Genomic DNA, 27,550 nt, shown 5'->3' on the forward strand with positions numbered 1-27,550 from the left:
CTGTTTGGTTTTTTGTGTGGATAGAAATACCTGTGTGGGAGATCAGGCAAAACAAGTGGACAGAGCACTTGCAGGTCTGCACAACTTAGCTTTTCTCTGGTTTACCTGCTGGTGGAATGGGATCTTGGGGATTCCTATTTTGTGCTTGGAGGAAGGGTGGGAATTAAACAGCATTTGCAAAATGCTCTTAAAATGGAGCGTGGGTAAGTACTGGCATGAAAAAGCAGGAAAGTGTTGCCATAAATGTATCAGATGTTGGTGTGTGGGGCAGCACACTGTACTCTGTAATGGCTTACTATAGCTATGTTTTTCCCTGTCTGAGACTTGCTGAAGGATGCACTATTGCTGCATAGATTTGGTTTGGTGTGTGTCCTGGTTTTGGCTGAGATAGAGTTAATTTTTTTCCTAGTAGCTGGTACAGTGCTGTGTTTTGGATTTAGTGTGAGAATCATGTTGATAACACACTGATGTTTTAGTTGTTGCTAAGTAGCACTTATCCTAAGCTAAGGATTTTTCAGTTTCCCATGCTCTGCCAGCAAGCAGGTGTACGAGAAGCTGGGAGGGAGCATGGCCAGGACAGCTGACCCCAGCTAGCCAAAGGGCTATTCCATACCATGGGACATCATCCTCAGTGCAGAAACTGGGGGTGTTGGCTGGGGGGCAGGTCACTGCTTGGTCAGCAGGTGGTGAGCAATTGCATTGTGCATCAGTTGTCTTTTCTTGGGTTTTTTTATGGTATTCCTTTTCATTAGTATTATTATTTTAATATTGTTATAATTTAGTGATTAAACTGTTCTGATCTGACCTATGAGTTTTAGGTTTTTTTCTGATTCTCCTCTCCCATCCCACTGGGAGGGGGGAGGAGAGAGCGAGCAGCTGCATGGTGCTTAGTTGCTGGCTGGGGTTAAACCATGACAGTGTGCAAGTATCCATTTACGGATTTTATTCACTCCATCTACAAGGGATCCTTGCCATGAAAAGCCACATCTCTGCCTCTGGCTGCTTAATAGTTAAGGACTTGCAACCTAATCGATTGCATTTCACATTAGAGCCAGCTGCTTATGAGGATCTTCCTTTTCTTTCTTGCAGTGAGGCTTATACCTTATTACTGCAAACCAGAAGTTTGTTCCTCATTAGCACAAAGGTGGCTTTTTAATTAGACTGGCATTCAGTGCTTTGACATGGGTGACAGATATGTGAGATGCTGCAGTTCCCTTTCTGCCTTGGCAAAAGACAGAAAAAAAAATCCCCGCGTTTCTCAACTGTGACACTTGCAGGAGAGGAATTCTTTTTAGTGTCTGTGCAGTGCTTTCTGCAATGCTCAGGTTGGGAGCTGGGCCCTAGATAATAGACTGTCGGTCAAGAAAAGGTCGGTTCTTGGTTCTGTTGTGGGCTTGCTGTGAGACCTGGATTGGGTCCCATAACATCTGTCTGACCTGCTTGTAAAATAGGGGAGCTGCCAAATTGCTAGTCAGATCGTGAAGCTTAATAGATGTGAATAGTGATGCTCTAGGTTGCTGCTTCTCCCTCCCATTGTACACTACTGAAGTGACTTGCATGCCAATGTCTGTGTCAGCTCACAGATTCAAGGCACCCACAAAAAAAAAAGCTTTATCATCCAGCCCTGGGATGCCCCGTGAATCTATGTGGCTACAGGGAGGGCACTTTCAATCCATGAAACATGTCCTGTGATGCCTGGTCTGGGTACCCAGCCCCACTTGTTACCAGTTTTTCTTGCCTTTGTTGCTCTGCTGGGCTGGAGCCTTTCAGCAGTTCGCACAATTAATCCCTATTTATCTCCTCTTTGAAATGAGGATACTGTAAATGCACATTGAGTTCTTGTGTTTCCATATGTCTTCCGTCTCCTGATCAAAACTTCTTTCTGATGTGTGTAAACAGCCGGTGTTGCCTCATACTGCTGTGTGTCTGGTGTGCGGAGAAGCTGGGAAAGAGGACACTGTGGAAGAGGAGGAGAGCAAGTTTAATCTCATGCTAATGGAATGCTCCATTTGTAATGAAATCATACACCCAGGATGCCTTAAGGTGAGTACAAGGATGTGATACATGTTGGAAACAAAAACTGGATTGGTTATCACCTGAATGGAAAAGCGTAGTGCACAGAAACTGGAAAACTTTCATATTTTCATCTTTGGAAACTTCAGTGAGCAAAGAGTTGGTGTCAGAAGCAGGGTGACAGCCCGTGACACACGCAGCCCTGACTCCAGGCAGGGATCCTTTGATGTAACAGCATCCCCTGTAAGCAGAGACTCTTGCTTTGGACAGCCTCTGAAATGTGTGTGTCTGCAAATGTCTTGTGGGGTTTTGTTTTTCTTTCTTTTCTGCCTCTTGTTTAAGGAAGTGAGGAGTTTCAGTTGGGACGGGAAGCTCAAGAGGACAGAGAAATCTGCCTGTACTTTTGGATGAGTTAGTTACACTCCCCGTATCGGTAACTCTTTGCGGTGTCCCACAAAGTACAAACAAGTAGCTTCCTCGTTCGTGTTTGTCCAGGCACAGATGTGCCTTCCAGTGGCTGCTGGCTTTAAAGATGTTATGAGGAAATGTTGCAGCAGGAGGACTGTAGCTCTAGAGAACAAACCGAGCGAGTTTCAGGCTGCAGGAGTGCTCACCCCTGGCCTGCTTGAGTCCTGTGAGCAGCTATCTTCTCTGCTGGTGACAGAAGTGTCATTTTGGGCATGTCTTTGTGTATTAGCATTTAGAAGCCTCCTTTCTCCAGAGCTGGTTTGTTTCAGCTCATCAGCCATTTCTTGTTGTTGATTTGTTTATGGTTAAAGGGATTTGCCAAAGCAAATGTATTCTGACACACCATGCCCCAGAAGGCAGCTTTTGGCCCTTCTGGGATCTCTGGGAGGAGAAGTATGTTCCTTGTGCAGGCCCGGGCTGATGCTCTCTCCTGGCCTTTTATTTTTCTTCTGCTGTACAGAGTATTGCACCAAGCTATGTGCATGTCATTTATTAGATCAGAAAGTAGGTAGCTGGCAAACCAGACCTGTGGCTGTCTCCCTGATTCATGAAATTGGTGCTCGCAGCTCCTGGCACAGATGGGCTCTGAAAGGGAGCTTTGCTTGCTTGGCTCTGCTTAAAACAAGGCTTCGGGGGCTGATGAAGCAAAGGAGGGAGCTGCTCATTTTCAGAGGTACCTTAGTTCTGGTTTGTAGCTGCTGCTTTGCCATTCCAGTCCTTCCTGAAAGTGCCCTGCGCTCCCCCATCTCTTGGTTTGCAGTGTCAGTGACACCTCATGGCTGAGTCCAGAGGACACGATTGTTGTCTAGTGGCAGTTCAAGTATGGTTTCCTCCCCTCATACCACATTTGGGACTAGTTGCACAGGATGTGGGTCAGATCTGTGAGATCAAGCAAGTGCTGTTTGTTCTTTTATGCATGTGTGGTGTTCTGAGTGCTGTTTTGGTAACTAGGAACAATGTTGCTTTGGGTGTTTCTGAAAATCAAGCCGTGGGAGATTTACAGCGTGCCTTGTGTGTCTTGTATTTTAATTTCTCAATGCTTCCGTTGAGCTGAAATGGTGGAGTAACTGGTACTGTTTATTTACTGAGACAGAAGGGCACTGGTGGGGTTTCAGAGCCGTCTCGGAAGGTGAGGTTGAGAATATGCACAGGGGAACAGCAAAAGGAAAATGGAAACACTTCCTTGGATCCCTCCTTGCTCTTTATTCCCAGATTCCATGATTTTCTATAAGGCAAAAAAACCTCTTGCCGTGTTTTACATGTTGCTCAAGCCCTTGATGTGGGCTTAAGCCCCGAGGATGGAGCCTGTAAATAGTCCTTGTTGGGAAGCACCTTTGAATGCAAACAGGGCAGCTGCTTCGGCTGTCCACCGAGAGAAAGTCCCCCCGTCCTTCTCAGGAAATGGGCAGTAGTACACGTGAACAGTCAGTCATCTCCAGTTAAATGTCTGGCAAATGACATTTTGGGGGAGACTGGAATAAACTGGATCAGTGAAGGGAGGAGTGTCCTTTCCTGGCTGAAGTGAATACCTGCCAAGATGCATCTCCAAGGCTCGTGGAGTAGTTTGGCACATGCGGTGGCTAATTTGTGCTCCAGGGCAGATTGTTCTTGGTTTGAAGTCCATCCCCTTCCAGCTTCCCGGTTTAGCTTTACATGTTTGTGGTGGGTTTTCTCCATGAAAAATCAGCGTCAGAGGCTGACCCCTGTGAGGAGATGGAGGGTAGCTGAGGTGCATAAGCTCTCTCACAAACTCAGGGCCTTGAGGGGCTTCGGTGGGTGCCTCTTGCCGGGGGAGCCCTGGGTACCAGAGTGCATTAGGTGCTTGTGTTGGAACCACGCTAAGGACAGCCAGGATGTTCCATACACCGAGAAGTGTCATGGGAGCTTTCTGACATGCTTCTTTCCTTGAAAATACAATACCAACACAAACACTCGTTTTGCTGAAAAGTTTCCTATGAAAACGATCTTGGCGAGCGTTTCGCAAGCACAGCATTGTTTCCAGAGGGAGCCAGCGAGATTTCTGGAGGAATATTCCCTTTCATTGTTACCGAGTGTTTGAGTTGAACCAATACTGATGAATTTTTCTTGCTATGTCTCAAATTGCCAGTAGTGCTGGTTAGCACATCTGAGTGCTCTTTCCTTAAGGAGAAGGGGTGTGTTTTCCCCAGTAAGAGCCTGTTCTTTTTCATCTTGGGTGCACATAGGGATAATGATGGAAAAGGTGAATATTTAGGTGCCTTGTCGGAACAGCAGAAATACAAAGACCTTTTCCAGCACAGCTGCACTGCTGCCCATGGTTTCAGCCCAGGTGTGTATTGCTGCTGCTGTTGTTTCAGTCTTGGCACTGCCAGGATTCATGGCTCTGGCTCAGCGATGTCAGATCAGCATCCTGGGGTGTCCATGTTCCCTAACAGGAAGACTTCACCGTAGCGTAGTCTCATGTTTAGACTTTCTGGATTGCTGGCCTCGTGCTGCAGGTACCTTTCTGAAGATGCCTCATGCTGTGGCTCAGACACCCACCTGCTGTTTGTAGCAAACACTCAGCACTGGCTCCCACCCAGCCTGAAAGGCTTGGGACAGATTCAGTGGCAGGTTTGTGTGTGTCTAATTAGTTTGCTTACAGTTCCTCACATCTGTTCGGTTCCTTAAACTTCACAGAAGGGACAGAGCTGTAATGCTTTCCCTTCAGTAGCATTTGCTCTATATTCAGTGCGGGAAATAACTTGTTCCCAACTTGGACTTGAGCCAGGAATTGTTCCCCTGAGGCAGAGATGTATACAACAACTCCTGGAGTATCTTACACCTACCATGGGAAAGAAGGTTCAAAGGCACACAGTTGTGATAAAACCAGTATTTAAATTCTGCCCACTTCATTTACTCATTTATTAACTCCAGAAGACTTGCTGAGAGAGACTGACATGTCATCACTCTCTCTAGATGGTGAAACTAGAATGGCTGCTGTCTGGCTCAGGGACTTGAGGAAGTAGTTCCCCTAAAAACAAGGGCTTGCTCCTGCACAGCTAGTGCATTTTCACTGAGCTGGGAGGAGAGGAGGAAATGTTTTAGAAACGTGAAAAATCTGTAGATCTCTGCCCTTGCCTGTTTCAGCAGCAGCCTCCTGCTACTGTGCTGCTGATGCCAGTACCCAGCTGTTGTCTTGAGTAGCATGTTTTTGTTGTCTACAATAGTAATAAATTAATCTTTTTTTTTTTTTTTTTCCCCAAAGGATTTTTTCTGAGTATATAACCAAACCCTTAAATGTGAATGTGCCATCAGTGAGCGTATGTGTTTGCGTGGAGGGTGTTTTTAGCTTAGCTCTACTTCTCATCCTCAGTTTCATTCACAGAAATGTCTTTTCAGAAACACCTATCTCCTGTTTGGAAAGTAATGTGGGCTCTTACATGGAAATACAGAAACCAGCAGCTTTTCAACTGTGTAGGGCAGGACTGTGCTTTTATTATAGCATAACAACACTGAGCGTGTGTCTTCTCTTTCGAAAAGCAAAATGTCACAGAGGTAGTGAAGTAGTAAGCATTTTTCTTACACTAGCTGAGTAACTGTGGGTGTGAGAAACCTTAAAAATGCCTTCATGTGTCCAGCCTTCTGAATAAAAGTGCCTGTTCTCTAGCTGACTTGGCAACCATCCTTTTTATTGGCACATGGGCTTGAGGACTGGAGGCATGGGACTGCTAGTTCTGATCCATAAAGAAAAATATTTTAAGGAACACTTGATTACAGTGCAGGGTGCTTTGCTTCTAAAAATGCCAAACGGTATTAACGTATGTGAGAGTGTGTGTATGGGGAAAAATCCCTTCCTATTAAAAGATCAGACTGGGCCTCACTCCGGTGGGAAACAGGACGGGAATTTAGCTTTGCACACAGGTGGTGTGAGAGGAGGTTTGGAGATGGCGTGGTTACAGTCCTGGGTTTTGGTTTGGGGTGTGGGGATGTGTTTTATTGGTTTGGGTTTTTGCCCTGTGTTGATGGGGGTTGTCACTGACCTTCATAAAAAGCCCAGACCTGAACCCTTTGTCAAATATCAGTATGGCCAGTGTGCTTTCCTCCCCACTGACATCATCGCAAGGGTGATTGCGCAGCACCGAGGGCTTGCTCAGCACCGGCAGTGATCTGGGCTTCTTTTCTGTGGCCATTGGGAGGGCAGCAGTTGATCAAAGAAAATACTGAACTGTACGAAATCCCTGTAAATGATCTATTTGTAGACTGTTGCAGCTTTTTGCAGCTCGGTTGTGAACTGAGTTGTGCCTCTCTCTCACCAGGTGAAGGAATCGGACGGTGTGGTTAACGATGAGCTGCCGAACTGCTGGGAGTGTCCAAAGTGCAACCACGCAGGGAAAACTGGAAAAGTGAGTTTAATGGGAATAAGTGGTGCTGGAATGTGATACAAAATCTCAAGCATTCCCTCTGGCTTGTAGCTATAATTTTGCCCAATATTAGCTTTTGATTTTGTGCTTAATTCAGTTGAGTTGAAGGAAACAAGCTGATGGCTTTCCATTCTTTAATCTTGTTCCGTGTACCAATGCTTCACCCAGAACCTGGGGAATATTTAGGTTAGCACTTGCTGTGTGTTAATTTCTAAACTGACAATATTTAAAAACAAACAAACAAAAAAACACCAAACAAAAAACCCACCAGACAACAAAATCCAGACGCGATTATGCGAAACCTGAAGTGTCTGTTGGAATTAGTGAGATGTTTTTTCATTGCAAATTGACAGATACTTGCAAGTGTGTAGTTACAAAAGTAACTGCATGAAGGTTGAAACTACTCTTAACTCCGTGCTAATCATTTTGTCTGTTACAAAGTGATCAACCCACCGATGTCGGAGGCAACTTAGACTAAGAGCTGAGAAAGGCATAAGATATAAAGTTTGTTTGTGTTTTGTGTCTCTTTGGCGTACAAGCAAAAGCGCGGACCAGGATTCAAATACGCATCAAATCTCCCAGGCTCATTGCTGAAGGAACAGAAAATGAACAGAGACAATAAGGAAGTAACAGATGCTGCAAAACGGAAAGGGGATTGTGAAGAAACTCCCAGGCGGAAATCAGAGGAACATTCCAAAAAGACTCAAGTTGACTCAATACTGAGGAGAAAGTCAGATGAAGTGCATCTGTGGAGAAAAAGGAAATTTGAGAAACCCCAGGAACCCACTATGAGAAAGCGGGTATGACAAAACACTCTTTTCCATGTACTTACACAGATGTGTGTGGGCTGGTTGGGGCTGATGTCTCTTGCCTTCTGGCTTATAGCTCATCTTGAAATCCCAGATTGTTACAAAAGAAACTGTGCTGTTTTACCTTCCTTCCTGAAAACTGCTAGTCTAACAGGACAGTAGTTTGAACAGTGACACTTGGGTGGACATTCAGAGGCCGAAAACACTAGGCTATGGCTGTTGTTTTATTCATAATACTGGAAAACCCACTTTAACTGAAAAGTCTTTACAGGATGCTTGGAGGAGGAACAAAGTGAAAAATAAATTTTTAATGGAAACTTTTTCATCTCTATCCACTTGGTGGCGTATGGCAGCTGGTTTTGTGGCTGATTCAGGGATGTACAATACTCATAACCCATCAGAGGACCTCTAGAAATGACACCTTCTGTAGCCTGCAGAGAGGAGGAGCTGCTCACAACAGCGATGTAGACAGCTTTTCCCTGAATTTGACAGTCAGAGCGCTTGGGCCAGGCAGGAACACTCTGAATTGTCACGTGGATTGCAAAATATGGCACTTGGGATATAGAGAAACGCTGGTTTGCACAAGTAGAAATGAGGACCTAGATTTAATGTGTCTCATGAGTAAATGGCTGATGGCCTTAAAACCAGAATCAGTGGCCGGTTTTGTGTTACATTTGTAGTTGCTGAGGAGGGGCAGTCAGTCTGCCCTGCCAGGCTTGGCAGTGGGAAACTGCAGTAAGGTAAAAATAGGGATTGGGGTTGCTTTGGTGGAGTGAGAGAGCAAAATTCACCATACCAGTTTATTCATATCTGCTTTCTGGCCGTGCTTTCCTTTCCCATCCCTTTGGACTCACTGCAGTGTTCATGGATGGCTTGAATTGCTCCATGAAAGCCCCCCAGTGTGTGAGGAAGGCGCTGTGGGGTCACCAAACCTTCATCAGACAGCACAACAAATGTCGTGGTTTGGGGTTTTTACTTTTCTTTCTTCCAACAGCTAAAACTTGGAAAAGAAGACAAACTCTTCAGGAAGAAGGTACTTTGCCTTTTTAATAGATGTGTTCTCAATCCCTTCTAATCCCTTCTCCTCATGTGAGCTGAATGGTGAGCCAGTTTCAGTCATGTCCTTGTGTCACTGCAGGCATTTTTATTATCCCATTTACATCTTGAAATTACAGAATATCTCTCTCATGGAAACCGTCACATGTTAGTTTAGCTGCAGCGTCTGGTTTTATATCTTCTGTTCTGGTATCCCATGTTAAAAAACAGCAGCAAGCTGTGGTTTGGGGTTTGTTGGGTTTTTTTTTTGATGACCCAAGGAATACAATTTTTTTTCTATACTGATGTTTCGCTCTTCCTGTGTGGTTGAATCTTGCCCCCACCACACAGCCCCTCAGCAGTCTGTGCCACAGCCTGTCCCTGGAGTCCCCCACTGACACCCCAGGGAGCCAGGGGTGACCTGGCACAGAGGTATTGATTCCCTCCTGCAATCCACCACGATAACAGAAGTCTGATACCTTTAACCTAAGCGCTCGTCAGTGCCCTGTGGGAAGGATGCTGCAAGCTGCTAGCAGTCTGATGTTGTAATGTTTTTATTCTAACCTGTCATTAACTTACCGTGACCTCTCACTTTATAATATGTTAATTTAAAGACAGGGTGATCAGCTTTCTCCGCTGCGCGCCGCAGTCTGAAGCATCCACTGACTCGATCCAATTAGTTTGTTGCAAAAGCACAGACCTTCTGATATAACAAGTGTGTTCACAGCAGTTCACCTTCTCTTGCCAGTCCAGATCTCTTCTTATTAGAGCTATTTCATTTTAACAGTTGGTGGCTTCTTTCTTGCTTGTAGTGATCAGATTAGACTTGAAGTCTTCCCTGATCTTGGTTTGTACGTCTCTTACACTTCTGTCTGGTGTACATCAAAGAGAGATTTGATTAACGTGAGCAAGTGCTGTGCAGTTTGCTGCATGAACAGTGACCGGGGCAGGGAGGAAGGTGCCAGCTAACCCCTGTCAGCCTGCGTTGCGTCGGAGATCGTGTCAGCGTGAGGTCTCTGTCAGACCTGTCAGTCAGATCCCCCCTTCTGCACGCACTGGCGCTGGGGGAAGCTTGAGAAGACGAGCAGAGTTTAGTAGGATGTAAAGGAGCAGCTAAAAAAGCATCATGAAACGAGGCTGTGAGTGTCCAGTGCTCAGGGCCACAGCCACGCTTTTGGAGGTTTCAGGAATTGACCTTTTGGCCATTGGGCGTGAAGACGTGTCAGCCAGTGTTTAAAGTGGGTGCCCAGTGAATGTGTCCCAAGCCTGGTTTCTTCTGGCCTGCTGGGGAAGAAAGCTGTCTGTAGTGTGCTGCTTATCTTCTCTATACGAATGGTCCACTGTGTAATAAAGGCCCTTAAATCTGCAGGATTATGCATGGTGAATAAATGCATTTATCCCTCTCTTGGAGTCCAGAGAGCCAATAGCTGGACTCCTCATCCACGATGGCACTTGAACTTGATACCTTTGGCCAGTGAATGTACCCCTGTGCTCGGATGGGTGGGGCCCAGTGCTGGCAGGCAGCCCGATCCCCCCCCTCCCCTTCCCCCCCTCCCCCGGGCAGGGCTGCCTGTGTGGAGCATCAGCATGTGAAGTATTGCTGAGTACGTTCTTGGTCGAATAGTCAGGCCTTGTCTCTTCCTTTTCAGCGGCGATCGTGGAAGGCTCCAGATGACCGAACGGCCATGATCAAACCCCTGCGGCGCCTGAAGCAGGAGCCCGAGGACGACCTGCCGGAGGCGCCTCCCCGCTCCAAGGACAGCGACCAGTCGCGGTCCAGCTCGCCCACTGCAGGTCCCAGCACGGAGGGCGCCGAGCCCAGGGACAAGAAGAAGTTCAAGATGAGGAGGAAAAGGCGGCTTCCCAATAAGGAACTGAGCAAGGAGCTCAGCAAGGAGCTTAACCAGGAGATCCAAAAAACCGAGAACAGCCTTGCCAATGAGAATCACCAACCCATCAAATCTGAACCTGAGAGCGAGAATGAGGAACCTAAGCGTGCTTTGAACAACAGTGAGAGACTTCATAGGTTCAGCAAAGGGTTAAACGGGACTCCCCGGGAGCTGAGGCACCAGCTCATCCCCAGCCTGCGGAGCACACCTCGGGGAATAACCCGGCCACCGCCTTCGCTCTCTCCTCCCAAATGCATTCAGATGGAACGGCACGTTATCCGGCCGCCTCCCATCAGCCCCCCTCCGGACTCGCTCCCCCTGGATGACGGGGCAGCCCACGTGATGCAGCGGGAAGTCTGGATGGCTGTCTTTAGCTACCTCAGTCATAGAGACTTGTGCATCTGTATGAGAGTTTGCAAGACCTGGAACAGATGGTAAGGAGGGCGGGAAACCGAGCTCGGTCTAACACGTAGCGGGATGGACTCAAAAAGGGAGCGGGGGACGGAGGCACTAACATCTCCTGGAAGAGGTGTGCGGGTTGTCACTGAAGCTCTGTTGAGCCCAAGGAGAAGGGGTGACCCGCAGTGTCTGGAGAAGCAGCATGTCTTCTCAGAAACAGCCATTCCCAGCGTTTCTGGTGGGAATTTGTGTGTGTGTGTGTGTGTGTGTGTGTGTGTGTGTGTGTGCGCGTCCCCAGAGCAGCCTGTTCTGTAGTTAGACACCACAATGTTCTCGCCTGCTGGAACGGCCAGTCTAGGTCATGCTGTCTTGGTGTCATTCTGCCCCCAGGACTTGCTGACTGCTACTGCAGTTGTTTGTTCAGTTCCACTATTAAATACCTATTGAGATATAGGGAACATCTCCCAGTGCCCTCGGTGTTCTCCTCTGAAGGTCTGTGCCGATTGTTTCCTTGGAGAGCCACCCCCTTCGCTGTGTTCTGTACCAGCAGAGCTGATGGAGGAGTCATTTGTTAATTGTATTTACTCACAGCATGTCCGTTTGGTGCTCAGGGTACCAGAGTGTGAACATTGACACAGTCGGTGACTGTAGAGTAGCAGGAAGCGTTAGTGGACAGATTTATGTGTTTCACTGAACTCGCAGGAAAATCTCTTGTTGGCTGTCGCCTCGGATTTGACTGTAATGTGCACACAGATGGGCAGATTGTAACAGAGGCTCCTTTCGAGCACAGTCTAGTAACAAACCAGGGGAATGACAGAAAGGTTGAGAGGTTGATGATTCGGTGCAAGATTGATGTGTGTGGAGTGTCTCCTCCGTGGGCTTCTCGGTGTCACAGGAAGCTGGTAAATGCCTTTGCCACTTAAGTGCAATATCTTCAATGGAAAAATGAAAAATGCAGAATCTTGCACACTCACTAGGACTTCTTGCTTGCTGCTCTTAGAGAATCATAAAGAGCATAAAAATGCATAAGCCACGTAGTTGGGAATAACACACAGGCACAGAACAGGAGAGAGGGGATCTGTTCTACAGAATTTGCTGGTTTTAAGTAAGGAAAGGGCAGGGGAAATCAGGACAGTAATATTTAAAACCAGTGTTGATACTCAAAAGGTAAGCAAGAAGGTGTGGCTTGTCTTCAGGCTCAGACAATGGGTTTTACTAAGTGCTGTGATGACTTAAAACGGGATCTAAAGTTGCTGACACTTGTAATTCTGTGGAAATATGCTTGATTGCATGATATATTTGATGGAGAAACTTCAAACCTATGTAGCATTGTGTGGTGGTGTGCTTATCTTAGCATCGCTCAGCCTTATTTTTGCTATTTCTAGTTAAATGCTGTCGTTTTTCCCTGCTGTTTAAGGTCTTGCAGAAATCGAGTGCCAAATTAAGTTCTGTTGGCTTTTTTTCTTTTTGGGTAGGTGCTGTGACAAAAGATTATGGACCAAAATAGATTTAAACCATTGTAAATCCATCACTCCACTTATGCTTAGTGGCATTATTAGGAGACAGCCTGTAACCCTTGATCTTAGCTGGACAAATATATCTAAAAAGCAGCTGAGTTGGCTTATCAACAGACTGCCAGGTAAGTGACGTTTTTTTGACAACTTCCCTGAATTTACCAAACCGAGGAATGTCTGCAGGGATCTGGGTATCTAAGAGAGGAGTTAGATGGGTGGGAATGACGCATCAGCGAGTTAAGACGGAGCCAGAATTAGTTGTGTTGTGGCTACTTGACATGCTGGGTAAAGTAATTTGAGGCAGGTCTTTGTCCACAGGTAAAACGTTGCTGTGGAAGGTGCCTGCGCTGACGTGATTGGGGGTGTGGGGGGGTGGGGTGTCTGCTGTCCCCCACAGTAATGAAGCTCCAGATGGTGGGAGAGCTGGGCAGGAGGAGGCTTAAGGGGTCCCAGCTTGCCCTGGAGCACTGGCTTGTCGCTCAGAGCGGCCCTGGGCTGGCAGCCGATCCCTGTGGACGCCTCTCTGGGTAGGCCCCATGCTCCAACTTCTTCTGTATCCACAGGTCTTCGAGACCTGCTGTTATCAGGGTGCTCGTGGATAGCAGTGTCGGCACTTTGTAGTTCCAGTTGTCCTTTACTCCGAACTCTGGACGTGCAGTGGGCAGAAGGACTGAAAGACGCACAAATGAGAGACCTCTTGTCACCGCCCACAGATAACCGGCCAGGTAACCGGCGGGAGGAGCACGCGGGCCACCTGTCCCGGCCGTTCCGTGGCGTGTTGTGCTGGTAGTGCCCCTTGGAGGAGACGGGCAGAGCCCCCTGCGGGGCTCTGGGCTTTGCTGACGCGCGAGGTGTTCGAAGTAGTGGCTTGTAACACCTCCTGGCTGGAAGCCACTGGGTAACGAGTGATGTTCTCTGGCTGCTGAACAGTCATCTTGAGCCACTGTGCTGGTTTTCTGTCTGACTTTCTTCTCTTCAGGCTGCAACGGGTGTACTTTAGAGAGTATGGAAACACTTTCTTCCAGTTCAGGGAAGGAGCAGTTCTGTGGGTCATGCCACATTCGCCCGGATATCAGCTCAGGTGAAATTTTGAGCAAATCAGATCTGCTTTCTGGCATGCACTGCACAGCCTACTGCTTATTCCCGACTTGTAATTCCGCTGGGCCCCTGCAGTTACTTTCATCCCTTTTGTTTTGAAATCAGGAGGTGGCTTTGTCCACGTGCCTGTTCCAAAAATAGACAAGTGTTCCTGCTGATGTCCCCTCCAAAGCTCCAGACAGGCAAAAAGCGTCTGAAGTTGACGTAGGGCAGCAGTGTTGTGTGTCACAGTGCATTTCATATAGATCTGCAGATGTTTGCGATACAGGGCGAGACTTTTGGGAGTGACCCGCTGCCTCCGTTTTCCAGGTCAGATCGACAACCGGAGTAAACTACGGAACATAGTTGAGCTGCGCTTGGCTGGCCTGGATATTACAGATGCTTCTTTGCGGCTGATCATAAGGCACATGCCTCTGCTCTCCAAACTCAATCTTAGTTACTGTAATCACGTGACAGATCAGTCTATTAACCTGCTGACCGCGGTCGGAACCACCACGCGGGATTCACTAACGGAAATTAATTTATCAGGTAAGAAACACAAGCGCGGGGGAGGCCGTTAGACTGCTGGTGGGAGTGGTTTTACCCAGCTCTTCCCCTGCCCCCAGGGTGGCTTCACCGTTTAATGTCCCGATCCAGCGCTGGGGGAGGTTTCGATAGGATCCCAAGAGCGAGATTAAGACACAAATGAGGCCAAGTGCCGTCCGCCCAAACCAGGTTTTGTTATTAAAAGTGAAGAGGGGTAGCGATAGGGCAGAACAGAAGGAAAAGACAGAAATCGAGCAAGCAAGAGTTGCAAGAATAGTCACCACCGTAGATCCTCAGTCTTCAGTTCTTCGGTGGTGGGTGCACCTGGATCTAGCTCTGGTGGGGGTACACACATGGCAAAGTTTTTTTTAAGTTCATCCTGTCAGTTGATTAGCATACTAGAGCAGGAGGGACAGCTATTCCGCAAACTCATTTCCATGAGAAAAGAGGAAAAAGGTGGAGCATGGGTTCTGCGAATGCATTGAGGGGGAATCCAGGGTGCACCACCCCTTGTCCAGTTGAGTTGGTGGTCGTACTCACCCTGCCCACATTTAGTTCTTCCTCTCTGGTGCAAATGACCCGGCAGCTGTGGCGTGGGCTCCACGTCCGGCGCGCTGGGCTGGGTTACACAGAGGAGGAGTCACAGGGAGGTGAGAGGGGCCGTGGGCAGCACGGGAGGAGCACGCAGGACCCGCCGCCGTCAGGATAAATCCTCAAACTGAGACTTGCTGTTCAACTTCTCCCCCTTTTTATTTTATCTTTTTCCATCAGACTGCAATAAGGTTACTGACCAGTGCCTGTCTTACTTCAAACGTTGTGGAAACATCTGCCAGATTGACCTGAGGTACTGCAAGCAAGTGACAAAAGAGGGCTGCGAGCAGTTCATAGCGGAGATGTCCGTAAGTGTTCAGTTTGGGCAAGTGGAAGAAAAACTTCTGCAAAAACTGAGTTAGTTAAAGGACACGTGTAAATACTGGGGCGGGGCGGGGGGAGGGATTAAGAACACGTAGGGATTTTATTTTCAATTGGGAACTTGGAATATTGGAAAATACCGCGATCGGATTTTACAACTCTTGTCGAAGAGAGAACAACGTGAAACTACCCATGTTAAGAATTTCAACTTGTGCCACTAATTCAGTCTACCTGGGATGTCCTGCACTGGCTCTTATGCAAATTCATAAGGCGACTGTTATTGATGATAATTGTTCACACCCGGAAGACGACTGATCTCCAAGAAATACTGTTATTTAAAAGTACCACAGCATGTGCTTGGTAGTGTAAATTTGATTTCTGCTTTTCATTTCTTAAAACAAGAAAAAAAAAAAAGTTGGTGTCATTAAAGTGGACCACGCACTGCATTTCTGCCTTCTTAACACGTTTTGTTTTGTTACATCTTACATTATGCAGAACTATTTTTGTACAAAAATTGTTTAAAAATTATTTATGCAATGTTTGAATGCATTACCAGTGTTTCGGTTTTGATTGCCAATTTTTATCTTTACTTATGGTAGGCGAGAACTTAACCTATACTTCGTAGACAGTATCTATCTACAAATGTGCCCAGGTCAGGAAAAGTAGGTTAATACTTTCAACTTAAAGCATGTTTTAATGGAAGTTTATATCCTGCTTTGTATACTTCAGAAGTGACATAAGCATGTTGTGGAAATAAGGTGTAAATTATAGTTGAAGTAAAACACTTTTATCTGTATAGAAATCACCTTTTTTCTCAAAATTTTAAAAGATTCCAATTTCAGCTTTTGCACATAGGAGGGTTTCACTCTGTAGCATGAGCTCTTGTACTCAATATGAAATTAATTTATACAGTGAGTCCAGCCGTAGAATAAATGGTCAAACGTAGTCTCTCTTTCTTTGAAGTGTGAGTTGAGTTCTCATTTAAGGTTTATAACATGGTTATTTCCTGATTGTAAAATTCTGCATTCATAAGTGCCATTGTTGTACGGTGTTGTTTTCGTAGACCTTCCTGATGCAGTTTTACCTTTGTTGAATTTGTATAAACAATTGTACAAAAACAGGGGCTGGCTCCGGGTTTCTGTTCTGAGGGGGGCAGGGGGGGTGTTTTGGGGTGGGGGGAGCTGGTTTGGGCTTGGGGGGGGTTGTGGAGGGACTGTAGCATGTGGGATGGGGAGGTGTTGTGTGTAGTTTGGGTGTAAGCTGGGAGTAAGAGTGGTGTAAGTGGGAGTGGCAGCCCCTTGGTTGTGCTGCCCCAGGGAGGAGATAAAATGGAGGTAAAATACCTCTGTGCAGCTTTCCGGCTGCCCAGCCCCATCTCAAGGAACAGACACAGCTCAATAATAACATTAAAGCTCTTAAAGAATGATTAAGAATGTCCAAACCACCCCCCCAGCTGCTTAAGAAACAAGGCAGAGGCGGGGAAGGCCCATCACCAACCTTTATTCAGCTCGTGTGGCTAATGACCAGCATGGAGGTAACAGCCGGGGTGTTTTTCTTCGTTAGTTTACCCACTGAGCAGAGACTCCAGGGATTAAGTACCATTAAAAAGTTACTTCTAAAAAATAAAGCCATTGAGAGGTTTGCTCCCTTCTGAAAAATAACCAGCAGGGTCTCCAAGGTGTCTATTTTATTGTGAGGCGCTACTTTCTCTTTTTTAAACCAGCTTTAGTTTTTGATGTAAAAGTGGAGAGCGGGTGAGCCAGTGTAGCAGCGGGGAGAGGGCTGGGGGTGCTGCAGCCTTGGCAAACCCCCTCCCTGGCTCTGGTACTTCCCCAGCATGGGGGAAATTAAAAGGAGAAAGTGCAGCTCTGTAGCTCCACCCTGTGTAAGGGATAAACCCCCGGACAGAGTCACTCCTTCCTCCCCTGGGCAGCATGCTGCTGGGGGTAGAGAAGCAGTTACTGGTGACTCAGCCTTGGGTAAAAGTCCATGAGCAAGTTTTACACAAATCCCATTTCCCTCCCCGCTTAAGGTGAGTAACACTCTACATTCCCCAGGTTAGCAGCGAGGAGCTTGGTGACCCTGGTTAGTATTCACAGTAACATCAGGTTGTCGGCACAGGGAGTAAGTACAATCATCACACATAAGATTTAAGAGGTACAACAGGCAGGAGTGGATTAAGGACCACAGTAATATGGTTTACTATACCCCTTTTTAAAAAAATATTTTATTCCTAAACTAAAAAACACTTAGTAATCAGTATTTGGACAGGACGTGGTGGAGCCCTGCGAAGGGACGGAGCTTTTGGTGCATTTACAGATGGATTTGGTGGCAGATGTTGGGAGGAAGCAATTAAGGGCTTAGGTACAGTCCATGGCAGTGCTTTCTACAGTCATATTTTATACTGTTAACACTGTTGTGGGGACAGTGTCGGAACAGTTACATTCTATAATTACATAAAAGCTGAATATTCAACCAGTATAGTTGTTGCTTCTAATGCACTAGACGATGTAACACACTAAGATGGCCCAGGAGAGGTTGTTTTCTGGCCACTTGAGTACCGAATGCGGCAATCAGAGGTGATATTCTTCAGAAGAGAGCAAGAACTGCTGTAAACAGTTTGACTCGAACAGTTTGTGGGTTTGTAAGGTACGTCAGGCAGCGCTACTACCGTACACACGGTACCACCCAGCCGTAGAGAAACGTTTCGCAAACTTCTAGAACCTGATGTTGAAAACGCGTTTAATCGAGAACTAAAAAGCTGACACCCACCCCCCCACCCTACCCCACCCCGCCCCGAGGGTCGGCAACTCCTGCCCACAGCAATGCCCGAGGGCGACCCTAAAACCCGGGTTTGGTCTGGGTTTAGGACTTGAAGACGTGCACGGCCCGCACCACGTACTGGCGGCAGATGGGGCACTCGCTCATCCTCTTCCCGCACTTGGTGCACGTGACCATGTGGCCGCACTCCAGCAGGACGCAGTCGATGACGGCGTCCATGCAGATCCGGCACAGGTTGTCGTCGTTGTCGTTCAGCTGCATCTTCTCGCCCTCTGAAACGCCACAGAGAGGGAGGTCAGGGCCCCGGGGCCTGGGAAACCAGCAGAGCTCTGGCCCCGGCACCCACCGTGGGACACAGACAGCTGACCGAGCCTCCAGCACTGCTGCGCTGCGTTCACAACAGGTTTACTAACCCCCAGCTAAGAGAGAATCTATATCCCTTCAAAAAAAGCAAAGAAGCAAGAACTAAAAAGCCCCTAAGTGAACATCCACTATTTGGCTTCATCCTTCGAACTCACAGACCATTTTCAGTGCAGAATACAATGACTGAAATAACGTGCTGGATTAAAATTCAGAGCGTGTTGGTTTTCTATCTCAGCTTATTTGTTTGGCAGAATGCTTTCCTCAGAAGATTAAACACCATAATAATAAAGCAGGCTATGAAGTGGAAGCCTTAAGAAGGCCTTAAAGGTGGCGGAACTGAACAAAACCTGTCAATTTTCCCTGCAAATAGGCAGCATCCTCCAGCAATAACCAAATGTTCTGTCAGATCATGTTTAAAAAAACCCCCAACAAACCCAAACTGTGAAGTTCAAAGTTTGATTTCAGACAGGTTTTCAGTTCTAGCTCCTGACCAAGCCACAGGTCTCTCTCAAGCCGTGTTCTGACATGCACTAACAGTTCCCCACCCTCACAAGCCTTCTCCACCCCAATTAGCTGATTATTTCCCACCCAGTTATCGCACTCCCAGCGCATGTGCTGGCACAGTCTGGCTGGGCGGTAGCCCAGGGCTATTAAGTTTTCCAGTCCCCTGTTCTTTGCAGCCTGGCTGCAGGGATGAGGAGCCAGGCAGGCATTTCTCACTCTGGTAATCACATCAAAAAGTTGCTCCTGGGATTACACTCTGCAAACAGGAATCGGTCTGGGGCTGCACTACAGCCACACACCAGTGAAAGGCTCCAACTGTTGAGGGCAACAGAGGGGTGGAAGAACAGAGTCACTGAGCCACAGCCACCAAACCACCTTATCACGAAAACATGGACTGAGACCAAACCACCTGAGCCTGGACTTCTGCCACTGCAGCTTTTATTTCCGTGCGGCGGTGAAAGACCTGAATTGCCCTGCTCTGTGACAGCTACTGAGCAGCTCTCTCACTAATGCCTTGTGAAACCTAATAAAAGACACAGAGGTGCCAAGTTTCATGTTCTCTGAGGAACCGGTTCTCAGTTGCGCAATTTTACCTTTGCCATGAAAGCTGAGCTCTCTAAGCTTTGGAAAAAAAGTCTCAAAACCCAGCACAATCCTGGAAAGCATCATGTACTCACTAGAACCACATTCAACTACTCCAGATGCACCTTGAGCTGTTAAAACCCACTTTTCAGTTGTTCCAGAACAGAGTTAGATATCAAGCCCTTCTGTTGGCAGAACCAGCTACTGGAAACCTGAGAATTAAATAGTCTTAAGAAAATAGAATAAAACATAAACCTACGTGTCTTGTGGTTTTCCTCACTCTCTCTGTATAGTCTGCTGACTTTCTCCACAAGTTCCCATTTTTCACAGCATCCTGAGTAGTTGACAAAATTACATGCAAGTATTTCCTTCAGCTGCCGAACACTCAACCCTTCAATGTCTTCCAGACTTGAAATGTCGGACAGAGACGCCCTCGCTCGCTTTCGGGACAATCCAGGGGTCTGAAACACATCAATTGTATGTTTTTACCTGTCCCGGTAAGCTCAGAGCAGCAGGTCTGGTGCTACATCAAGCTGCAGCAGCCTGGCTAAAGTTTAACTCTCTTTAAAGCAGATAAGCATTGCCAGACACAGCTGACTGAAGAACTAGAGCACGATACTAAATGCTGACAGATCTAAACAGTTTATGGTGTCACATGCCAAAAAACTTCATCTTTGCATAGTTTGTATCTCACCTGCTCCTCTGCACTTTCTTCTTCTTCATTATTTATAGATGTTTCTGTTTGTCCCTGTGTACAAAATGAAACTAATCAGGATAAAACACACATTATCCTTTATAAAACATTTTCCTTTGTACCAAACTGATCACAGATGACAGTGACATTTTGAAGTTTCGACTGGTACTAAACCTTACTGATTTAAGTCACCTCTATCATCTAAACTAGTAACCTTACCTAGGAAAGGTAAAACTCTTCTGTTTTCAGGTGAGAGATAAAAAAGGCATTTTTCCTGCCACCCCAAACTGTACCAACTGGCATTTTATTTTCAATATCTGTGTACCTATTCAAGAATGTTATGCTACACCATAAAACACATTAATTATTGTACCCGTAAAGGTGTTCCATTTCCTGTGCTTCCCCTTCTGTTTGCAAGTTCTCCTTGAGACGACACCGATACAGACATAGAAAATGGATGAGTAAAAAACCCCGAAGTCTGTGAGCGTGACGAATGCAAGCTGCTAGCGTCCATGTCCTCCTCCGACCCTAAGCCATGGTGGCACAGCACCAGATCCACCAAGTCTTCTTTCTCTCGACAAGTATCCGTTGGTATGTTTCTGAGAATCAGATACTGACGCAGATCCTTTACTTTCAATCTCATTAACTGAGGTCGCTGAAAGGCTGTTTCTTGCAGCAAGTGACAAGTGGAACATCTTCTGAGATTCTCTTGTAGGACTGAACAAACTGAGCAAAAATCCTTCTTGCAGTCACAACACACGTGCTAAGGACAAAGAGAAAATAACCATTCAGCTGTATGCCACAAACAAATCTAGACCCTGCTCTCCCCTTCGCCAGACTACGTAATTATTCCTCTTTCCACCGTCAGTTTTGACATGCATAATTTTTAGGATTTAAGTCTAGAACACTGCCTTGTCACATAGTTCTGCAGGCATTCCACACCAGGCTGTCACTTTCGTAGCACTACAGAAAGGTGGTTTGTTTTTTCATTGAAACCTCATTATGAATAAACAAATCAGTAATATACTCAGGTTGTAGTTTAGGCCATAAACAAAACTGAAAGCCACTCAATTTTATGGTATGTTAAAATACTTTTGAATATACTGTCATTGTTCTTCCCTCATATAAAAACCAGTATAATTCCCAAACTTTAAAGAACATACTTCTTCCTCAATTGATTCCCAGAATTCAAAGTAGGCTTTAAACGTGATGACTCACACGGCAGGTAAACACTCCCCAAATGCCCAGCTGTCATTTCTGACAAACGCTTTGTTCAAAAGACTCACTACAATATACAAAAGCTGGGACCAGGCAAGATTTCCAGCAGCGATTTTAAATGGTCATCTCACCTGCTGTGATCAAACCCAGACTCTTCCAAGTTTTTCAGGATTTTAGTAAATTAGTATCAGCTTCAGAAATTGTCCCTACACAACCCTTACTTCAACAAAGTGTTTGCCATGTGAACAACAGGATGCACAGGAAGGGGGAAACTGAACACACACACTGAGGAGAGAGGCTTCATGTTTATCTAAATGAGCTGCAGAGAATTAGGTCACTGAGTGGATGAATAATGATGCTGGACAGTCATGATACATACAAATATTAACTATCTCAACTCTCTTTATCTTCATTAACTCACCAACCCGCCTCCAAATGAAGGAAGAGGCTATGGAGCGCAACAGTGTTTAACAGAACTAAACCTGGTTAGGAAACAGAATTACACGAGTATTTCACAGACAGCACCTGTGATACTATATTGTGAGTCTTTAGCTTCTCCATCACCCAGTGTGTTCATTCCAGTACTCAACCACTATGTTCGGTGTCATCTTCTAAACCAGATTTATTTTAAAGATTCTGAAGCTAAAACACGTATCTTACAAATTAAAATCCACTAATTTCTGGTCAGACCAGATCCTGTGTGTCACCGATTAACGAACATCAGACGTCTTAGCTTCTAATCCTGTCTGACATTAATTTCCTGTGACCTCAGAATAAGGCACTTACTCCCTCCCTGGCTATCTGCCTCGGGTCTCCTTATCTAAGGAAAAATACACATTCACATCCCAGTATGCCTACAGATCAGTTCATAAGACTAAAAATGCTACGTGATAGGAAATATACTCACTTTTTTCCTAAAAACTGAGAAGGAAAGTCCACAGGCTTTGCAAACGATGTTAGCACCCGCTGCGGCTGGAGATGGATATGCTGAGAAGTCTGTGTTTGGTGCGAATCTGAACGGGCCAGCACCTCCCCCAAAGCCAGCCTGCTGGCCCCGCACAGCTCCAGTCCCCATGACTTCATTCAGCAACCCACAGCAGGAAGCCCACATGGAAGTAGCTCCTGCCTGGAAACATTCACAAAGAAGACAAAAAAAAAAAAAAAAAAAAAAATTAATATCTGAAAGCCCACATCAGATGTGACTTGCTACTGAAGAGCCACTGCACTCCATCTGTCATCATCCCAAAAGTATGTGGTGGGAACTCCCAGAGCAGCAGGAACTGGGCACACTAATGTCTATGCCAGCCCAATAATCCCCACTTCCCAGCTGCAAACCAAAGTAGGTAAGACTTGCTTCTGAGAGGCTAATGCCTGCACAAGGAGCTCGCTTGCATAACTCCTTTTCTAGCAGAGTTCCGCACAAAAAGGGTAAGGAATTTGAGGAGGTAACGCAATAGCGGAGCAAAGAAGGAAGAGACTAACAGCCAGTCATAGGTGAGGGGCAAAACTGGAAATGACGACAGGCACAACATAACAATTTACCGTAATTAGTGCAGAGCTGTCCCCTGCAGGATCTTCTCCAGAACTAATCCAGCTCTTACATGGCTTACAATAAAACTCTTTCTAAAAAAAACATTTCTGGGACCTCAAACTTCAAAGTAACAAACCATTCTTCATTAGAAACTAGTTATGGTCTTGTTTCCCTGAGGGGAAAATGTTTTTTAAGACCTCCCTGAACCTGCCGTTTCGTTGTCTTACAAAACATCTCTCAAAAATTAAAATAAATCTGAATTATCTTATTCTAGATCAACTGGATTTCAGTTTTGAGTCACACAATTCAATCTTAAAACATCACAAAAAATTTCTAAATACATAAACTGCTATTTCTTATCCTTGAAAGCCTTCAGCGCTAGATTGTCTATCAAAAGTGCATATTCTGCTTCAATTTGGAATTTGGACTCTAAGTTGCTCACATCACGTGTTTAATCACTGTCATGTGGCTCACTGAAATCTACTGAGAAAAAAAAAAAAACCACCAGCGAACAGAATTGCACCAGATTCTTTCTGAAAGGAAGCCAAGTGGTACAACTTCCTTTAAACATATTTTCTTTTTCATCCTTCGTTTCTCAACTATGCTGGTTAGGAGCAGTTCTGGTTTTCATTTTTTATTTTCTTTTTCTTTTCTTTTTTTTTTTTTTCCCCCCAAAGCATGAAAACATAAAATAACTGCTGTTGAGACTTGTAGGTCTTGCTGTAAAACCTAAACCAACCAGAACATGCACTTCAGCTCAGTAATGATGGATCTTTAATTCCTGTAGTAACTCATTTCTATATTAAATTGCACAGTTCCCCTGAACTGAACACAGTCCTGTTACATATTGTGGGAACTTCACACAATAATTGGGGATGCGCCAGGACATCTCCTTTCAAACCACGGAGCACAAAAGGTAAAAGAGTCCTCACTCTGGTTTAGAGAGAAGCCGTGAGAAACAATGCCATAGGAGCAAACATGTTCTACACCACCACGCTCACGTAAGTGCCAGAGGTGTGGAACATCAAAAGCATCGCTCCAACCCACACAAACGTGGTACTTCACTTTTGTCAGTTGTAAGCTGACATTAAAAATGTTGCAATACAGCGAAATATTGAACACAGTCATTTTGCTTCTGAGCTGTACAACACGTAACACTGCGTGCAGTAATAACATCAACTCTACATGCACAAACTAAATTCACTAGTCTAATTTTATAGGTATTTAATGAGAAAAATTCATCCCAGGCATAATAAGAGACCTCTGTGCAGTGGGTACCCCATGCATAGGAGAAAACCTTCCTAAGCTTCCTGTGAATGGAGTTCAGGGGGGATGACCTCCCGTGGCCCTTCCCTGACCTCCAGCCAAGGCACAGGTAGCCCCAGCACAGGGCTGCACTCAGGTACGCCGTGTGCCTGGAGCCTGTCTGGTGTGTAATCAGACTTCTGTGGCAATCATTAAACTATCGCCAAAACAAGACTTGTTTTCTACTCTTCAATAATAAAGAGTGGAAACAGATCAATATTAATTTTTCCTATACAAAACAAGTTATGCATAATCATCCTAGTTTATTAGGTAAGAGTAATTAACTTTTCAGAAATACATTCTGAAAACCTTAACCCAAGAGAGCTCCAGGTTTTTAAATTTGGGACTTTTGAAAAATATTTTTTCTCATCTTAAGGTAAAGTTGTCAGTTGCAGAAACGTTACTCTAGTTCTTCACATATTCTTAAAAACTGATGAGCAAGCCTTATATTTAAAAGATTGAACAATAACCACATACAAATAACAGAAAAATAAAACAATGAACCAAAAGGGTCTGTCAGAATTCAACTTGCTTCATTATATGATGAACTTTTTTTTCAGGGGGTCACAGCAGCAGGCGGACACACAACGACTGAAAGGCCATAGCACACTTGCCACACAACCCTTGCCCAATAGTTCAACACCAGCTTCTTAGACTTATTTTATTCAAGAGCCTGTATCAACTGCTCAGACATCACTGGCAACACCAAATAAATATAGACTTAAGAAAGTTTTGTTACCTATTTTGGATATGCAAACATTGTTAGTATCAAACAGAAAGTCTCTTTACACTTACTGCCAAGCATTCAGTCGCTTTACGGTGAAAGGTAAGGTAATGCAGGCATCATTAATTTTCTCCTTAACCCAAGCCAGCAGTGGATTCTTCCTATGCACTAGTGTCATTAACTGATAATTCAATTACAGCGTCTAAGCTCTTCTCATTACTCCGTGAAAGAAATGAGACCATGCTGAAAAGCACCAACACAAATACAAATGAGACATGCTAAATCAAAAACTCCCTTCCTCGAGAATTAATTAAAATTTTGCCTATTTCTGCACCAAAAGCCTACCCAACTACATCAGCCACCACTTCCATATTCTCTTCTCACCAGCTGCCATCAGCTACCTTCTATCTCCATCCCTTATGTGCATCCTATAGGGGCAAAATACTGCTTTTGAACATGTTCGCTCTTATTTTTAGCTTTAAGGGTAACTATTTAGCTTGTATTTAGCTTTAAGGGTAGCTATTTAGTAACCTGACGAGAATATCACCTCAGAAAGACACCCACCCCAAGACGCTGAGAGGCTGTATGCTGCTCCTTACACATCTGTGCAAGCAGGCTACGCTGTCAAAGCCAGACTAAGCACGGAGAAGCAGAAGGAATTTTATTTTAGCTGAAATTCCGTCCTTACACCCACCCTGAGATCGAGCATCCCTCGGAGCTCACTGAGTTGAGAGATCCCCGGTTACCACAACCCTCAGCCCTGACCTGAAAGCACAACGGTAACCTCGGACGGGGAGACGCGCCCGTGGGGAGCGAACCCCGCGGCCGGCCGGAGCGGGCCCGGCCCGCCAGCCCCTGCCGTGCCCCCCGCAGCCCGGCCCGGCCGGGGCTGGCTCCCAACCGCCGCCCCCCGTCACAGGCCCAGCCCCCACGTACCGCCCCGAGCCCGGCTCCGTCCCGTTCGAAGCCCTGCCCGGTCCTGCAGCCGCCGGCGGGGATCGACCGCGGACGGTGTGTGGAGACTGGGGCGCGGGCTCGCCTCAGGCGGCGGCACCAGGCCCTGCCCGGCTGCTGAGTCAGTGAAGGGCGCCGGGGCTTCTCGGCAAGGCGGCCCCCGGCCCGGGCGTCCCTTGGTAACGGGGCAGGCCCGGGGAGGGACCGGCGGCCGCGGCCGCGCCGGGCGGCCTGAGGCGATGAGGGAGGGGCGGCGCGGCCCGTCCCACCGGGGTCCCGGCCCCCTCCCGCGGCCCCCTCCTCCCTCTCCGCAGCGAGGGGAAGGACGCGCTCCCGGCCGGAGGAAACCTCCCCCGCCCGCCCTTCACCTTCATGGCCGCTTCGCCACCGTCGCTCACGCTCCAGCGCCGCCCCCCGCCGCCGCCTCAACCGGGCGCCGTCCGCCGCGGCGAACCCCCCCGGCGCCGACCCCCCCCCACCCCGCCTCGGCGCGGGCCCCCGCCCTCCGCCGCGCTCCACGGGCCGCCTCACGGAGGGCGGGCCTTCCCGCCGCGCCGCACCCTATTGGTTGTCTCACCGCCGACAGCGAGCGGGCGGAGCCAATGGGAAGAGAGGAACCTCCCGGGTGTTGGCGGGGGCGGGCACAGAGGTTCCGCGGGCGCGGAGAAGGGCGGGGGGGGGGGAGGCGAAAATACCCCTCAAGCGCGGAAAAAAGAGGCCGCTGACAGCTGTGAGTGCGTAAATCATGATGTCACTGGAATAAGAGGGAACTTTTACCTCATGATTTTGGGCTGGTTTGGGTTTTTTTCCTGTTTTCAAAGTAGGTTTACACGGACGCTGCCTGTAATGAAGGCGGCAGTGACCCGCCCAGAGAGCTGGTCCTGGGGTCTGGCACGGGGCTGGGGGGAATCCGGCAGTCGCCAAAATTCAGGTGTTTTGGCACCTCTGCGTACAGGTAGGTGTCTGTCACAAACAGAATTAAAAGCCTCAGTGCGGTTGGCAAAAAGCCAAAGTGCTGGTTATTCTACCAAGCCCTTTGGTGATAGTCTTTAAATAATAGAAGGTTTATTATTTAAAAATCCAGTTCCGGCTAGCTTCTAGATCCCATTATTATTTTCTCTATGCTGTGAATGGGATACATCAAAAAATAATAATAATCACAGGTTGTAAGAACTGAAAGCTTTTAACCAGAAGGTTATATTAAAAAAAAACCCCAACAATACAAACCCAACCAAGACTCCAGGAAAGCTTTTATATAAGAGCACCCAGGGCCAAGAACAAAGAAGGCCTTTGCCAAAAAGAGGAACAGACAAAAGTGGCTGAAAATAAATTTTGACCACAAATCAAATTCTCCTGTACAAAGGGTTGCATGCAATCTTCACTAATTTCTGCAGGACTGATCTATTTTTGGAGCAAGTCAGATATAAGAACTGAGTCAAAAAAAAAAAAAGAAAATCTGTATGTAATTGCCACAAGAACAGTCTTGGCAGCTTTAGCATCAAGAGCAGATACTTCATGCAGTCCAACTTCTGGATTTGCACTGACACTATATCATAATTCAAAAACAGGTCATCTGTTTTCAGAAATGCTTATGCTCCTCGACAAGCTTTTGATATGCTATGAATGTTTACACATGATTTAATAAAAAAATTACTTTTTTTTTTTCCAATAATAGCTTGCAATTTTAGTCAAAGCAACTGAAAAGAGAGTAGAAAAGCCTTGTGAATACAACGTTGGAACAAGCGATGGCACATTTCCCACATTTCTCATGCATGAGATTGCTTTAAGACACCTTAAGAAATATCAGTACAGCTTGGGTTTTAAAAACTTGTCATGCCTAAACTGTTGAT

At 46.4% G+C, this 27,550-nt stretch overlaps 2 protein-coding genes across 8 annotated transcripts in view; one reads left to right on the forward strand and one right to left on the reverse strand.

Annotated features, from left to right (window-relative positions):
* KDM2B (lysine demethylase 2B) overlaps positions 1 to 16,158 on the forward strand; it is a 118,890-nt gene extending 102,732 nt beyond the window's left edge. For 4 of the 5 annotated variants that reach the window (XM_074921432.1, XM_074921433.1, XM_074921434.1 and 1 more), the window contains 10 exons: positions 1,900 to 2,043; positions 6,759 to 6,845; positions 7,394 to 7,663; positions 8,667 to 8,705; positions 10,357 to 11,030; positions 12,471 to 12,634; positions 13,073 to 13,234; positions 13,489 to 13,590; positions 13,917 to 14,135; positions 14,904 to 16,158. In XM_074921432.1, coding sequence (XP_074777533.1) covers positions 1,900 to 2,043; positions 6,759 to 6,845; positions 7,394 to 7,663; positions 8,667 to 8,705; positions 10,357 to 11,030; positions 12,471 to 12,634; positions 13,073 to 13,234; positions 13,489 to 13,590; positions 13,917 to 14,135; positions 14,904 to 15,085 — 2,043 coding nt within the window. In that variant the 3' untranslated portion in view covers positions 15,086 to 16,158. The remainder of the gene's footprint in view (positions 1 to 1,899; positions 2,044 to 6,758; positions 6,846 to 7,393; positions 7,664 to 8,666; positions 8,706 to 10,356; positions 11,031 to 12,470; positions 12,635 to 13,072; positions 13,235 to 13,488; positions 13,591 to 13,916; positions 14,136 to 14,903) is intronic. The other variant, XM_074921431.1, reaches the window with a different exon arrangement.
* Positions 16,159 to 16,527: 369 nt separating this feature from the next.
* On the reverse strand, positions 16,528 to 26,201 carry RNF34 (ring finger protein 34). Of its 3 annotated transcripts, none has more exons than XM_074921320.1 (6): positions 26,069 to 26,201; positions 22,094 to 22,312; positions 20,342 to 20,731; positions 19,969 to 20,022; positions 19,534 to 19,735; positions 16,528 to 18,097 (listed from the first exon to the last, which is right to left on the reverse strand). In XM_074921320.1, exons 1-6 carry the CDS (start codon positions 26,072 to 26,074, stop codon positions 17,910 to 17,912), a joined length of 1,059 nt encoding a protein of 352 aa, XP_074777421.1. In that variant the 5' UTR covers positions 26,075 to 26,201; the 3' UTR covers positions 16,528 to 17,909. The 3 variants fall into 3 exon arrangements, with proteins under 3 accessions (XP_074777421.1, XP_074777424.1, XP_074777423.1); XM_074921323.1 differs by lacking the exon at positions 26,069 to 26,201 and adding an exon at positions 25,683 to 26,018; XM_074921322.1 differs by lacking the exon at positions 26,069 to 26,201 and adding an exon at positions 24,818 to 24,989.
* Between the last annotated feature and the right edge of the window lie 1,349 nt (positions 26,202 to 27,550).

The sequence above is a fragment of the Athene noctua genome, chromosome 17 (assembly GCF_965140245.1).
Source record: "Athene noctua chromosome 17, bAthNoc1.hap1.1, whole genome shotgun sequence".
In the NCBI taxonomy this organism is placed as follows: domain Eukaryota; kingdom Metazoa; phylum Chordata; class Aves; order Strigiformes; family Strigidae; genus Athene; species Athene noctua.